The sequence below is a fragment of the Canis lupus genome, chromosome 7, assembly GCF_011100685.1.
Source record: "Canis lupus familiaris isolate Mischka breed German Shepherd chromosome 7, alternate assembly UU_Cfam_GSD_1.0, whole genome shotgun sequence".
NCBI classification, from domain to species: domain Eukaryota; kingdom Metazoa; phylum Chordata; class Mammalia; order Carnivora; family Canidae; genus Canis; species Canis lupus.
Window position 1 is genome coordinate 2360273 of NC_049228.1, and position 16696 is coordinate 2376968.

A 16696-nucleotide genomic window follows, 5' to 3' on the forward strand; every position below is an offset into this window, starting at 1 on the left:
GTAGAGGGAGAAGCAGACCCCCACTGAGCAGGGAGCCTGATTCAGGGCTTGATCATGACCTGAACCAAAGGCAGATGCTTAGCTGATTGAGCCCCCCGCCAGGCACCCTGACACTGAACATTAAATTGTTCTCCTACTTCCTGTGTAGCCTTGAGCTGCTTATCTGAACCTCACTTGTCACATTTAAAAAGTGAGGATGATCATACGTATTTCATAACATTGTTCTGAGGTTATGTGAAATTAAGAACAATGTATAGGAAAATGCTAAATACAGTGCCTGGCAAATCTTAGGTCCCTCAGCTTGCCTGCACTTGTGCTTTGTGTATGTTTGCCTTTCTCACTTTGTGTTTTGTTTGTAAAATAAAAATGAATTCAAAGGCGCTCATTTTGTCACTAAATCAAGATACGGGGGTCTGATCATGTCCCAGGAGACATAAGGCTGATTTCAGTTCTATAATGCAACTTTGAGGAAAGTGGACTCATACTGACCACTGCTGACATCTCTAGCTTGGTTTTGCCCAGCAGCAACACCATTTATCACTAAAGCACTCTATCTGTCACTGTTTGCAAAGTAGCATTTCTGCTGGCAGAAAAAGTGCAAGAGGGTTTAGAACAAGTTAATGAAAAGCAGAGATGAAGTAATACCTGTGAATGTGCTTAGTAAGTAGTAAAGCAGAATGCAGATGTTAGCTTTGCTGTTGTTTTGAGGAAATACACAGCAAAAGGGTCAGGCCCATCTTGCATAAAATTCATATTATCTGCATTTTCATGAAGATTTCTACTTCCCTTCCTCTCATTTTCTCTATGCCATAGCTGTATAGTCACAGTGGGGTTTAGCTTGTATTCTTGTAAGTTAAAGCTCAAGAACCTGTGGAAGGAAAACAAAGAATCTGAAGAAATAGAAAATGGGTTCAAACATAAGGCATTGGAATTATAATTGTAAAGCTGGTGCCAGGGGAAAAAAGAATTTGTGTGTGGTTTTGTTTTTGTTTTTTACCACATAGGGGAAATTTAAGTTAGACCTAGGGAAGTGCTGTGTGGGTAAAGCCAATTAAATTCTTATATCACAATCCCTCAGCAGAAATTAAGTGAGAAGGTGCCTTACGGGGGCAGCATTGAGCAGTGCAAAAGCAAAGGCTTGGAATTTAGGCTGGGGTTCTCACACTGGTTCTGAGTCTTAGGAGCTTGGAATCTGTTTTCTTGTTTGTAAACGGAAGACAATTACATATGCAGCCTAGAGTTATAATTGAGAAGCAAATAATAAAATATGTGAGTGAAATAACTTGGATATATGAAGACAAATACTGTATAATCTCACTTGTATGTGGAATTAAAAAAAAGGCTTAACTCATAGAAACAGAACAGATTAGGGTTACTTGAGGCAGAAAGGAGGTGGGGGTAGGTGAAATAGGTGCAGGTGGTCCAGAAGTCCCAGCTTCCAGCTGTACAGTGAAGAAGCCCTGAGGATGTAACGTATAGCACGGGGACTATAGTTAATAAGACCTACTGTATTGTAGTTTTGAAAGTTGCTAGGAGAGTAGATCTTAAAAGTTCTCATCACAAGAAAAAAGTTGTAACTATATGAGGTAATGGATGTTAACTAAACTTTGATCATTTTGTATATTGAATCATTATGCTGTACACTTCACTACAATGTTATATGTCAAATATATCTCAGTAAAACTGGGGAAAATGTAAATATAGTTCTTAGCGCATCATATCACCCTCTTCCAAGGGAAGTCTTAGAAATTTCATTCCTATAAATATTTAAATGTAAGACAAAATGCTGTTATTATCACAAACATCAGTGTATCTATATTTAATGTAGAACCAATGTGCAATTTATTTTGAAAGAAATTCTGCTTACATGATTTAGGTACTTAAGTTATTTAATTGCAGTCCCAATAATAGAACTCTAGTCTTGACTTCTTAGAATAAAATTCTACCCCATCTTGTCCTATAGTGTTCTGGGATTTTTAAAGTTCTAAATAATTATTTATGTAATAAGATATATTAACATTCTGTATAGGTTACCAAACAGATGAAAGCTAAAGCCACGGAATTGATTGGATGTCTTGAAAATATGTTTGCTGAGTGGAAAACAGTAAGAGAAGCTTTAATGTTTACTTTTGTTGGTGTATTTTATCATTTCATTCAAAGTATGAATATATGTTTATTTCAGTTTTTATCCTTAGCCAGACAATTCTTTTGTGCATGGTTAGTTGTAGCATGTATAATAGCTCTCTAGTTACTTCCTCTTGGATGTCATAACTTATTTGTTTTAGTAATAGATGATATTGTATGGAAATTGATTAATGTTAATGTATTTTATCTATTTCTTACTACTACTGGTTTAGTAACTGTCAGCTTTTCCTGGGACAGTCATTGGCTAAAATATTGTGTTTAATAATCAGTATGCCTAAAGATTTAAAAATATAAGTGAATTAGACAAATTTTTTTAAAGATTTTATTTATTTATTCATGAGAAACACACAGAGAGAGACAGAGACACAGGCAGAGGGAGAAGCAGGCACCCTGTGGGGGAGCACAATGTGGGACTCGATCCCAGGGCCTCAGGATCATGACCTGAGCCAAAGGCAGACATTCAACCAGTGAGCCACCCGGGTGCTCCAATTATTTTATTTTCATGTCAAGTAAATAGAAAAATATAAACTAAGTATATAATCAATGTGTCAAAAAGGAGAGAAATACCATCTTGAAAATTTTTATTTACATAAAAATAAATGGGAGATATATAAAGTTGAACTCTAAAAAATTAATTTATCTTTTATATTGGATGATAAAGGGTACTGTTTTATTTCATCCCCAGGTAATGATGATGATTGAACTTTGATTTACAATTAATTTAAAATTCTTGGGGCAGGGATCCCTGGATGGCGCAGCGGTTTGGCGCCTGCCTTTGGCCCAGGGCGCGATCCTGGAGACCCGGGATCGAATCCCACGTCGGGCTCCCGGTGCATGGAGCCTGCTTCTCCCTCTGCCTGTGTCTCTGCCTCTCTCTCTCTCTGTGACTATCACAAATAAATAAATAAATACCTTAAAAAAAAAAAATTTAAAATTCTTGGGGCACCTGGCTGGCTAAATCCATGAGGCATGCAACTCTTGATCTCTTAGGTGTAAAGCTTAGTTTAATTTTTTTTTAAATTTAAAAAATAAAGTTAATTTAAAGTTCTTATTTCTTTTAAAAAAGTAATTACTGATTTTGTATTTTGGTGAACTAGGCACCGGTGAAGAAATTAAACTCATTTTCTTTCTTGAAGATACGATTCTGGTGATTAAAATCGTATTGACCAAGCCTTACTGTCATGTAGCCTATTTTGTATTTTTAAAAATATTAACTTTATTTATAGAAAAGTTTCAGAACTCAACTACAACAGAATTCTGGATACCAAGATGTGAAGAAGATGGTTAATTTTGCACCAGAATTCCTGAAGTTAAAACATTGCTTGGAGCAAACTATTCAGATTATTATTTCTGCATTGAGAGGTATATATTCCAGACAGAATTTGTAATTAATCAAAATTTTATAGTTTAAAGACTCTCATTTTTTAATTTCTAGTCTAACTCATTAATTAAAGTCTAATTAATGCTACTTCCTTAACATTAATTACCAATATAGGAACTTGTTTGGTTGTATTCCCACTTAATGTATATAAATACTTTGCCTAAATAATTAGATCCCAAAAAACCAAGTGCTTATTTAGCAGATAAGCTTATCAAGTATACTTATAAGTATACTTAATCTTAAATAGTTTAGATTTGTCTTGATAGGGTTACTTTGACCTAAAAGATAGAGTCATAAAAGAGTAATAAATACTTGATAAAAAAAGGATTAATTAACTTTTTTCTAATCCTTGCATAGGATGCCATAGTGACAAAAATCTTCTCCAGAATTGTGTTGAAAGTCTTTGCAGCTTGGCCAAGGATTTTCATGATGACTTGAGCATGTGCTCTACTTCTCTTGACAACTGTGAGAAGAGAATACCCCAAGTTGGCCACGGGGGACTAGAATCTGTAGTCAAGTCACTCCTCTTATGTTTGGAATCTGAAGAAAGACCTGATTTGTTGAAATCCTGGGAAACTTGTAATCAAAATACCAGGGAAGAAGGACAACAATCTAAATCAAGCAGGACTGATTCCGTTAGGAATAAAGGTGTACCAAAGCGTGTCTATGAACTCCATGGCTCATCCCCAGCAGGGACCTCAGAGGAAAGCACACCCAGGAGGATTCAGTGGGTGTGAATTCTGATACATAGGCTCTTTAGGACCATCCATGAAAGAGAGAGAACACTGGGTAGGCAATTTTCCTTATGTAGGAGAATATAAAAAGCAGGAAGTCAGCATAAATGTTTCAAAGAAGTCCACATCTGTTGGTGGCCTTCTATTGGGTGTGGACAGTATGAGCATTATGGAATCCCAATTTCAGAATGTGTATTCGGAAGTTTCTCGGCAGACAATTTTAAATAGGTACTCACTGTGCTGGAACATAGTGGCAAGAGAATGAAATTAGGAGCTGGAAAACAGGCGAGTGGTCATTTCTCCAGTTTCTCATTGCCTTGGATTTTAAATGTTTATTTTTAGCATTGATATACTCTCTCTGGTTGGTTCTTGAGCTTTGTGTAAATGGTTACTATAGTCGTTATAAGTTATTTTTTCATGAGTGGAAATGCATGAAGAGCAAAGTTACCTTTGTTCCTGTGCCTTCTCTCCCCTGCAAATAACTACAAGGAGGTTTATGGTCAAATTGCCGATATCGGTTTAACTAAGGCAGCTTAACCTGCATGTTAATATCTAAAATTGCTGCTCGAAAGTTTAACTGGTTGCCATTTTGAATAGTGCATTCAAGGGCAGTTTCCTTTTCTTTCCAAATGAGAAGTAGTTACCTGAATATCGTATAATTTTATATTAATAATATGGCTGCTGACATAATAGTTCACCATGTTATCTATGTTCCACAATGGGGGCTTTATGAATATAGTTTAAAACCAATTAAATGTTGCCAGAATCTCACTTACCTTTTGCACGGTGTTAGGAAATCAGAGGCTGGACGTTTTCTTGATGATGCTTGTTTGGTTAAAGGTGTAATGAGTTTGTACATGATTTGGTAAAGATTGAAGATCCCTATTATATCTCACAGTTTTAAAAAGCCTTAGTTTGCAATCAGGTAATAAAGAGAATATTCTCCTTTTGGGATCTTTTGTTAAGGAAATAGTTTGACATTTTTCACCACAAGCATATGTGTAATTTGGAAAGATACTTAGTGATTCTGTGTGGGTGATATTGAGCAGTTTCTGGAGAATGATCTTTTAAATAAACTGATCTTTCATGGGCCCTTTTCACTTGCAGATATATATCACTTGTCCATTTGGCATGACAAGTGAAAATTGGATATTAGTACCATGGGTAAGTTCAGTAACTTCCTTGTTGGGAAGAGATTGTAGGCAAATACTGGTTATTGTAGCCAGAACAATGTTAATAAACCATGTGCTGTGTAGCCAGGTGCTTTAAAATGGTGAAGTGTAGCAAATTTGCTTTTCTTTCTTTTTTTTTTTTTTCTTTTCTTTCTGGCATTTAGGCTTGTATTCTTTCTGAGGTTCTAAACATATTTTTAATAGTCAGTGCTCTGCCAAGAGGCACTTTTGCTATCAAGTTTTTTTTTTTTTTTTTTTTTGCTATCAAGTTTTATGAAGTATAGATATACATATAAGAACTTTGCCTGAACTTCTTTGAACTTTCTAAAGTATCAATACAGTAGTTTTCATCTTGGTTTGGTACGTAATATTTATTTCATGCTTTCTAAACTCATGACTTCATTGGTCAGAAACCTATTAGTGTCTTTGTAAAATTTTGTGTAAATATATATATTTATGCTTTTAAGTAAATTGTTATACAGTATTCAAATGAATGATGAGAATATATTTACTGTTAGAATCATGTGCACTGATAAATGTTATAAAGAGAATGCCTTTAATAAATCTTACTGGCTCCAGAATTCTCTCTCTTGGTCTCTGTTTTTTTATTTTATTGATTTTCTTCATTTACTTTATTTCTGACTCAAAATTGCCATAATAGCTCTGATTTGATAATAGTCATACTAGTTACATCATAGGTTTGTATGCAGTTATGTATAACTGTGGATAATAATTATACTGATTCTGCAAATCAAATAATTAGGTGATACTAAACAATAATAATATTATTATGACTACTGCTTAGATTTTTTTATTTCAACATTGTCTTTTTGCACTTGATTGTCTGGGATAGGTTCACCCCCATGTGCTGTAGCAGAAAGGCCATGAGCTTTGGAGTTTGACGAAATTTTCACACATTTGGACTATGAATCCCAGTGAGGCTAGATAGTAACTGTATGACCTAAGACAAAAGTTGTGTGCTGTCTTTTTACCTATTTCCTCATCTGCAGAAAGAAAAGTAATACCCACCTCATGGACTCCCCAAACATTAAATAAGAAAAATGTAGGAATAAGTCCTGACAAGTCATGGGTTGTTAGTAAATATTGGTGTCTGTCCTTTCCTATTACTGGCAACTAAACCCTTGTCATCATGCATACGGGGCCATACTTGCTGCATGCCTGTGCTGTTTATGACCGTCTGCCACTGTGCCAAGTTGAATTGCGATCCTTTAAACAGCTCCATACTTGGAAATATATCATCTGCTACCATTAGGTTCCATGATAATAAAAGGAACTAAACAGTATCTCACTGGCCTTAATGAAGGTTCAGTGGGATGTAGATGTGTCCTTCATGAGGCCCCTCTGATGTTTTCAGCAAAATACTGTTTAGTTAACTAATTAGCATTTAAAAAATTGCAGTACCTAACTATGTGCCAATAGCAATTTTGAGATTTTTATCTAAATATGGAAAGAGTTCATCTATTGCAGAGGAGGGGGAAAGGTGTCAGTTTGAGTTAAAAGGAGGTTGATCTGTTCAGCTTCTTGTGCGTGATTCATCAGGGAAGCTTGTGCTCTGGATTTAGCAAGTTAGTCATTGCATGATATAATCAAGACTTTCTTTTCATCTTTCGTCTTTTAACCATCGTTGGCTTATGGGCCTTTTAGAAGTGGAGTATGGGCATTTAGTTTAATATCATCTGATAGCTAGCTTTGTTCCACTTATTCCAATAATCATTTATTTAGTGCCAGGTGTACTTCTAGTGCAAAGTCATAGAAACATGAAAAAAAAAAAAAAAGGTTAGATTGCCTCCAATCCCAGACTCTTGAAAGACCCAATTTGTTGGGTCCCCAGTTGTTCATAACATTATACCTTCTTAGTGCAGAAGACCTCTCGACACAGTGAAGCTGAACTACATGAGAACCACCAGAGAGTTCCTGATTGATTCAAGAAAGAATCCGGAGGACACTGTTTTGATTAAGCACGTGGCTATTCACATGTCCCATCGCCAAATGGCTTGGAGTTTGGATGCTCATAGATTTTTAAGAATTTAAGAAGAAATTCACCATCTTTTCTGAGAAGGAGTCATGCTTTTGTTCCTCTGGCTGATTTTGGTGTAAACATCTGAATTTGTCTACATCGTCAAGCACCTGCCCTTGAGGCACCAAAAAGATAAGGAATCTGACGTTTTGAAAATGGGTGTCGCTTCTTGTGACCCTTCTCCTTTCTGTCTTCCAAGCCCCCCGTTTTGGATGCTGTGCTGTGCAGTCATCGTTGACTTTCCTCATCTTCCAGCATCTCCATTGCTGGCGGCTCCCCCCGCCTCCTGAAACTGCCCTTGCTCAGGTCAGTGGTGATCTTCTAACTGCAAAATCCAAAGCAATTCTTCAGTCTTCATCTTACTTGATGGCTTCTTCTCTTTAGGAATTCTTTCCTCGGGCATGGCTGGGCAGCCCCTGTGGTGCAGCGGTTTAGCGCCGCCTTCAGCCCAGGGCATGATCCTGGAGACCCTGGATCGAGTCCCGTTTCCGGCTCCCTGGATGGAGCCTCCTTCTCGCTCTGCCTGTGTCTCTGCCTCTCTCTCTCTGTCTGTCATGAATAAATAATCTTAAAAGAAAAAAATTCCTCACCAGGAGTACCTGGGTGGGGGTGGGGGGACTCAGTCAGTTAAGTGTTGGACTCTTGATTTTGGCTCAGGTCATGATCTCATGTCGTGAGATCCAGCTGTGTATCAGACTTCGCACTTAGCACAGAGTCGGCTTGACCGTCTCCTCCCTCTGCCACTCACCACCTCAAATAAATAAAATAAAATAAAATTAAATTAAATTAAATTAATATAATAATAAAATAATAAAATAAAAAATTCTTTCCTCTTGTGTCCCCATAACAGAAAACTCTGGCTTCTCCTCCCTCTCTGATTAGTTTTTGATTTTTTTCAACTCCATGTATTTCTCATCCTCCACCTATTCTTTTAAATCCTAGTGTTCCTGAGGACTCTGTGCCCAGTGGCCTCCCCTTTGAAGTCTACTGCTCTCCCTAAGGACAGCGAATGGTGTAACTATCAAAGATGCAGGTTTTAGAGGCCCTGCCAATCAGCCCCTCGCTTCCTGGCAGCTTCCTGAACAGCGGCACACAGTGAGCCCAAGATCTTTGTCCTAGGTGACTCAGGGGATGGGGGCGCTTTCAACAAACATGACGAATACAGGAAGAATTAGATTTAAGGGGTGAGGGGGATGAGGTAATTTAAAGAAATATATTTACTTATTCCTGAGAGACACAGACCGAGGGAGAAGCAGGCTCCCTGTGGGGAGCCTGACATGGGGCACTCGATCCTGGGACCCGGGGTCATGCCCTGGGCCGAAGGCAGACGCTCAACCACCCAGGTGCCCCGAGGTAATTTTTTAGATAAACGTTTAAATTTAAGGTGGCTGTCGTACCACAAGGTAGACAAGCAGGATAAGGAGCTCCAGGGAAAGAAATGCAAATTTGGGAGTATCAGCTCGTACCTGGTGGTTCAAACTGCTCAAGCGGTGAATGAAACCAATCAACACAGCGGCTGACTTTTCTTAGGTTACCATGCACCAGGGTTTCCGGGCTCACTGCCGTAGCTGGACCATCCTTTCCCCCTCACGGCCGTGACTGTCAGGTGGGTACCGTTATCATCATCATTTTAGAAACAGGAAACTGATTTCTATCCCAACAGATTTTTCCTGGTCCTTGGACTCCCTCTACCTGCGATCGTACAGTGTGTGTGCACATGTCTGGTTTCTTTCACTCAACAAAACGTCGTGTGGTCCGTCCAGGCTGGTATGGGAAGCAGCTCTTCAGCCCTGGGCGCCGAGGGGTCCGTGAATCACACCCTGAACGGTTTAGCCCTTCACCTGTTGATGGACATGGGAATTCTTTCCAGTTTGGCCCTTTGCCCGTGTGGATCTCACGGCTTTTCTCCATTTCAGTGTGGGCCTTGCTCAAGCTCTACTTTTAGGATTGGAGGGGGCTCTTCTTGCATTTTTTTTCCTTCCAAACTTTTAGTCATTTCCGTTAATGTCTCTGTGAGGCCTCCCTGGTCAGCAGGATCGAGGCTCCCCGCGGCCCTGGAATGCTTGCTACTCCCCGCCCGTGCCCCCCCTCGGTCCCCCACGCACCCCTTTCTTCTGTGCCGTTCCTAGGCCCGCTGGCTTGCTGCCCATACCCCACTGCCCCTGCGAGCATTCCGAACAGAATCTTCTGTACCTTCCGGGCTACCTCCCCAGCAGGCAAACCCCGAGGAGTCTAGATAAACCTCACCTGTTTAACACTCAAGAATGGAGAAGGAAGAAAGGCTGCTTCGAGCTCCTAAACTTGACTTCACATTCTCTCCCTGCCTCTCATGTGAACCGAGCCCCTTCCTCACCACGTAATCGGGGACACAAATGGGTTGAAGTGGACAATGAAGTCACTTAAAGATGGAAAAAGAAAACTATCTCAAACCTCGTCTAGGCCGCCACTCCTTTCCGTGGTGGAATTTGCAACCTCTTTCTGGGAAGGAGTTAGCGTTCCTGATAAAACGCTTGAGGAATGTCCTGCTAGAACAAAAATGAGATTATAAACTTCTGGGAAGCTGAGTTACTCAGCTGATGAACCGAATCCTCTTTAACCAGACTTTTTTTCTTTTTTTTTTTTTTTTAAATCCTTTGTTTCTTTAACCGTTCTTGTTCCTATAAAATCTCTTCACCGAAAAGGTCTCTTGGAACCAACTTGCTCACAAAGGGCCTCTTTCCTGGCAGCGACTTTGAAATCAAACTCTGGCATGTGTAATCGATTTGAGATGTTGCTTTGCCATTCTGAGAGCATTCTGGGTGATAATTTAGGCAAAGTTGAAGTTAATATAAATCACTTTTTTTATAAAGATTTTATTCATTTATTAGAGAGCACAAGCAGAGAGAAGAGGGTGATGGGGAGGGAGAAGCAGGCTCCCCGCTGACCAGAGAGCCTGATGTGGGGCTCGATCCCAGAACCTGAGCTGAAGGCAGACCCCTAACTGACTGAGCCACTCAGGCGCCCCCATAAGTCACTTTTCATAGATTTAAGCATTCAACAATTTTTTTCAAGTACTTCCTTGTTTCTGCTTATTTTATTATTTTAAAAAATGTTTTTTATTGATTGATTTGAGGCAGGATGGGGAGGTGGGCAGCAGAGGGAGAGGGAGAAGCAGACTCTGAGCTGAGTGTGGGGCCCGACACAGGGCTCGATCTCCTGACCCTGAGATCATGTCCTGAGCCGAAGTCAAGACCCGGATGCTTAACCGACTGAGCCTCCCAGGAATCCCTGGCTGTGTTTGGGGAGAAGCCATCAAAGGAGGCGAGGAGTCAGAGGAGAACGCAGGGCTAGGGCCCTGGCTGCCCCAACAGCTAGGGGGGAAAGCCAGAAAGAGGCGGAGGGGAAAAACAAACCCCTCGATCGTAAAGACAACCCCAGGGATGGGGCTGAGGACCCCACACCAGGCAGCAGGCACGTGGGACTTCAGGCCTGCCAGCCCTGGGCTCGGGTGCCACCCTGCCCTTTATCGCGTGACTCTGGGCAAGTCGCAGCCTCCCCGTGCTCAGCTTCCAGCTGGGAGAGTCGCCGCATTGTTAGGCTGGTGCCGTGCTTAGGCCTGGGACTGGCAGCGGCTTCAGCGAGAAGCGGTCATCACTACACGTCAGTACTAGGAACGGATGGATCTTACCTACCCGAGGGCCGCCCCAGTGGCTCAGCTGGTCAAGCGTTGGACTCTTTCGACTCTTGGTTTCAGCTCAGATCATGACCTCGGATGGGGGGTGGGTGAGATCGAGCCTTTCTTTGGGCTCCGCGCTCAGCAGGGAAACTGCTTGGGATTCTCTCTCCGTCTCTATCTCTCTCTCTGTGTCTCAAATAAATAAATGAATAAAATCTTTAAAAATCGCATATTACCTACCCAATTCCCACCCCTAGGACTGCGATGGATGTTGTGCTCGTCTGCAATGCACCATGGTCATTGTTTCCTCTTCTTAGAAGTTACTGGACCAGCATGTTAGATGCTTACCTTGGGGCCATCGACCAGATTCTAACAAATAGAATCGCAGCTAAACCTCCCGTGAACCTGCCCTCTAACCTTGGTGAGCACGGGCACCATGCTCGGTGCTTCTCGAGCAGGATCTTCTTTTTATTTTATTTTATTTTTATTTATTTATGACAGTCACACACAGAGAGAGAGAGAGAGAGGCAGACACAGGCAGAGGGAGAAGCAGGCTCCATGCACCAGGAGCCCGACATGGGATTCGATCCCGGGTCTCCAGGATCGCGCCCTGGGCCAAAGGCAGGCGCTAAACCGCTGCGCCACCCAGGGATCCCTCGAGCAGGATCTTCTTTCACGATCACAATAGATAACGTAATCGCTGTCACTTCACAGATAACAAAATTAAGGTTCAGAGACGTTAGGTAAGCAGTACGGATCACACAGCTGGGGGACGCTGGGGGCCAGAAGTCCAGCTGCCGGTCGCGGCGGTCTGTGGTCTGTGCCACTGCCTGGCGTGGCTGCCGCGGACCATCGTGTCTGTGTCCAGGTCTGGCTCCTGCTCCCCCACTCCAGTGCCACTGCGTTTTGGAGGGAGGGGAGGGCACAGCCTTGCAGAGTCCCTAACATAACTTGAGAGCCGAGTACTAGTTGGCAGGTTTTGCCCGTGTCGAGTTCTCGTCCTGTCACGTCCCTCAGTTTCTCCGTCCTCCCTAACCTCTTCGGGCGCCACGTCCCTGCTTCATCATCGGGTAGGGGATGGATGGAGACACGCGAGGCAATGCGTCCTCACTGCCAAGCTCACGAGGGTCTGGAGTATGGGACGTGCCGCTCAGAGCGCAGGCCCCGGGCCTAGGCGCACGCCCGGGTCTTGGGAAAGGCCGCGGGCCGCAGAGCAGGTGGGCCGGACTCCAGGGCAGGGGCACCGGCCGGCGGCCCAGCTCCTCACCCGCCTGCGGATGGGCCGAGTGTCGGGTTGTTGGCGGAGCGGTGCTTTCGGTAAGGTCTCAAGGGAAGCGGGTCACCACCGGGCCCTCTGACTCCCCCGATCTCTCTGCAGCATTAGACGCGCTCCTCGCCCCCTGCTGCCCTTCCAGAAGGCTCCCTGGCTTCCGTGCCCTCGGCGGCGCCGGTGCAGGCCCTTCCCCGCTCCTGCCCCAGGTGGTCTTGTCTTCGTCACTCTTTCTCTTGTGGTCCTCAAAGCTCAGGGCTCAGTTTCCCTCTCTCTGTCTCTCTCTTGTCTCCACCTTTCCCTCAGGATCTCAAGCACTTTCCATCTCTCTCAGCCCAACAGCCTCCCACATCCCAACTTTTCATCCCTACCCGTCTCCTTACACACATTTTTTTTCTTCCAGAAACTTCTTTTGCACCTGACCTTCTGATCACTGTCCCACTACGCCTCCTGAATCGTAGTCTTCACTCTGTCTCCGCGTCCCCCATCCAACCAGACATCCATTCCAGTGACTTTCTCAACAGAGCTGCTCACATCTGCCCCTTTCTTTAAAAAAAAAAAATTAAGTAGACTCCATGCCCAACGTGGGGCTGGAATTCCCAGCCTTGACATCAAGAGTCGTAGGCTCTACTGACTGAGCCAGCCGAGGGCCCCTGCCTCTTTCTTCCTGTTCCCACTGATGAAACTCTAGGTCTCTGTTACCTTGTGCCGAGGCTGCTGGCGGCTGATGCGACTGCTCGATCTCCAGTCCCTTTCTCCCCTGCCTACTGTTACCCAGATCGTCGTCTCAAATCTCTGAATTTATTTTCTCATCTCCTTCTACTCAAGAACTTTCAGTGTTTGCTTCTGCCTATAAAGCGATACCCCTGTGCAGAGCTTGGGATTTTATTCCTTCTTCAATGATGCTCTTCCAGACTATGAATTGCTCGGCATCTCCCAGATGCACCTTGTGCATCTGGCCCCGAGCTGTGGGGCTGACGTGAGAAATACCCTCTCCCTCATGGAGTCCTACCCATCCCTGAAGTTCTACCTCCTTTATAAAAATCTCTCACCCCAATGTTAGGTGGACGCTGGCGACGTGGTAGGCAGGGCGCTGAGGCAGGGAGGATAGGATGGCAACGAAGACCACCCGGGGCCTCCGCCACGGAGGCCACATCCCAGGGGGAGGACAGACCAGAGACTTTCATTCTCTGCATTTGTAAAATGTTTTTTATGCTTCACTTTCATCCAAAATAGCGACTCAATGACAAGGAATAGTTGATCTCCTTAAGATAAATTAGATGCTTCTCCAAAGATGTTAGCACTGTCCAGTGTCTTTAGCTAATATTAGCTACTGCTATTTTTTTTAATCGTCATAATGTTCTTGCCATCTAGGAATATTTGTTACCCAAAACGGTTTATATATTTGAAATATATTGTGTTTGAAAGCCGAACCATGTTTCACTGTGAGTAGCTACTGTTGTTAGAGACCAGAGGCGAGATGACAAATAAGACGGCACAACGGTCACAGAATGGCTCTTGCCATTTCAGGTGAGTTCTGGTGAGTTCACTATGATATCTGAACTACCGAACACTCAGTAAATAGCAGCTATTCTCACAAATATTACTTTCCAGGCAGATTATTGATCCGAGACAATAGGGTGGGATTGGTGCTCTGACGGGATGTAGAGGAAGCACCTGACCCACAGGTTAAGACGCGACATGCGAGACCTGGGAAATGAGAGGAAGTCAGCAGGTGAGGCGGTGGGAAGCTGGATATCTCAGGCAGAAAGAACAGTATGTGCAAAGCCCTGGAGGGGAGACGGAGCTCGACGCACGGCCGGTGGGGCTGGTGATGCAGACAGGGTTGCGTAGAGCAGATGTTCCCAGAAGGACTTCAGGGAGAGACTTGTGGGCAGCGTCAAGGAGTTTGGCCATTGAAGGGTTTTAAGCCAGGAAGTGATTTTTGAATTTGGATTCTAGAATTCTCCCTCTGTAGCATAGAGAATAGATTGGGGGGTGGGGGAGAGAGAGAGAGAGAGAGAGAGAGAGAGAGAGAGAGAGAGAGACTGGTGAGGATGTGATCTCTGGGAGGTCTGAATGAAGGCCATGGTTGTGTGCATGGACACCATGTATGGTTTCTAGAAACATCCAGGAGAGAAAACAGGCAAGATTGGCTAACAAAGGAAGATAAGGAAAAATGAAGGGAAAAGCTTGACGCCCAGGTGTGTGGCCGGAGCAATCGGGTAGACGCTGGTACAGTTGACTACGGCAGGAAGTGCCGGGGGAAGAGGGGAGGGAGGCAGGGAGGTGAGTGGGTTTACGACCGCTGCTGTCCCCAGTTTCACAAACGAGGTGTCTTGATGCAAGTGTGTGGTCTCACAGCTCTGGAGGCTAGAAGTCCAAATTCAAGGTGTTGGTTCCTCTTAGGGGCGGATCTGCTCCAGGGCCCTCTCCTCGGCTTGTGGGTGGCCTTCCTCTCCCTGCCTCGTCATATTGTCCTCCCTCTGTGCATGTCTGCTTTCAGACCTCTTTCTTTCAGAAGGCCACCCATCATCCTGGATTAGGGTCCACCTAATAAATAGATCTTAAAAAAGAAGTAGAAACTGAGGCTTGGGGTGGTGAGTAATTCTAGGGCTCTAGGGTTTAGGAAATTGGGTGGACTTCATATTAGAACCCAGTTCTATTAGAGAGTTAGTGCACTACTCATTAATTAGTGCGCTACTGTACAAGCAAATGTGAGTGCCCCTCCCAGACTCAGAACCTCCCTGGTTTCATTTGAGTCCGTAATTAGTCAGCAGGCACTTTTTAAGACTATATGTGGGCAAGATACACCAACTCCCCATGGGAAGTCCCTTTCTTTCTTTGCTTCTCTGAACAGCTGTATTGCTGTCATTCTTCATGCCATCATAAAGTCATGAACTTTAAGGCATTCGTGTTTTAAATGTCTTCTTATTCCTAAATATCTACTTATTCCTAAATGTCTTTTAATTTTTTTTTTTTTTTTTTTTTTTTTACCTGCTGTAGGCATGTCATACTACCTGGCATGCTTAGTTTTCTTTGAATGAGCTTTTCAACTGACGTGAAACAAATTCAGAAAATGCACAAATCACATGTCCTGCAAGAATTTTCACCACATGAATGCATCAATATAGCTGCTATGGAGATAAAGAAACAATGTTACCCTCAGAAGCCCTCCTCATGCCTGCTCCGAGTCATTGGCCCCAACAGGTGACCTCTGCCCTGACTCCTAACATCCTGATTACTTGTGCCTGTATCTATGAATACAGTTATTTTGTGTCTAACTTCTTTTGCTCGGTGTTCTATTTGGGAGATTCATGTGTAGTATGCAGTAGGAACTTACTCATCATTGCTAAATAGTATTTCATCGTATTATAATACAATATATTACAATATATTTATCTACCTGTGGATCATTTGCATATTGCCCACCCTCCCTGTATCCATATACCTGAGTTATGTTGTTTGTCGGTGCCTTTTACACTTGCCTGTGAGCCAAGTGTAAGTCCCGGCCATGGCTTTGGCCACGTGACTCCCTTTGCCTAAGAGGATCTTAGCAGAAGTGATGATGCAAACAGTCTTAAAAAAAATGCTTTGGAGATGGGGCTTGTTAGCTCTTCTATCTCTGCTATGGCCCTGAGATGAGCGTGGGCAGGCTGGTCCTGGGAGGAGAATTAGAGACACGTGAAGCAAGGCATCCCCTCCAGTCTCTCTGAGCCCAGCCTGGATCAGCTATTCATAGAATCATGAAATAAAAAAATGCAGTTGCTATATGGTGATTACGTGTCCACGGTTAAGTGACAATCTATGCCATGTCTAGTTGATGTATATTTATTTTATTCTCTGTTTTTTGTTATTGTAGTAAGGTTGATAGGAGCCTCCTTGAAAATGTCTTTTTGGTGCACACATCTACGGTTTCCCAAATGGCTCAAAAATTTAAAAACTAATAGAAGGAAGGTCCTGATGCAATTTCCTTTAACCATTATATTATAAAGAATATACCCAAAAAGGAAAAGTAACATCTATAGGCCTTTGTTTTCATTCAAGCCTCTAGAGAGATTAATATTAGTTGCAAACTAGCAAACAATTCAAAGACCAAAGTAGTTAAGAACTAGCTCTTTAACCGTGTGTGTGCAGTTGCCTACTTTCCTACAGACAGGAGGCCTTGTAGGGCCAGTGGGGACATGGCCCAGTGGAATCCAAATGGCGCTTCTCTATGCCTCTACAAGCTAAACCAAACCCACTTTGAACTTGTTCTCTCCCAGTTGGTGCCCTTGGTAGGGCCATACATCACCAGCACG

The 16696-nt window shown here is 43.1% G+C and overlaps 1 protein-coding gene across 2 annotated transcripts in view; it reads left to right on the forward strand.

The window, feature by feature from the left end:
- The window catches only part of KIF14 (kinesin family member 14), a 66533-nt gene extending 60520 nt beyond the window's left edge, over positions 1 to 6013 (forward strand). For both annotated transcript variants that reach the window (XM_038541935.1, XM_038541934.1), the window contains exons 28-30: positions 2030 to 2104; positions 3372 to 3507; positions 3884 to 6013. In XM_038541935.1, the coding sequence (XP_038397863.1) occupies positions 2030 to 2104; positions 3372 to 3507; positions 3884 to 4263 (591 nt within the window). In that variant the 3' untranslated portion in view covers positions 4264 to 6013. The remainder of the gene's footprint in view (positions 1 to 2029; positions 2105 to 3371; positions 3508 to 3883) is intronic.
- Positions 6014 to 16696: the final 10683 nt, after the last annotated feature.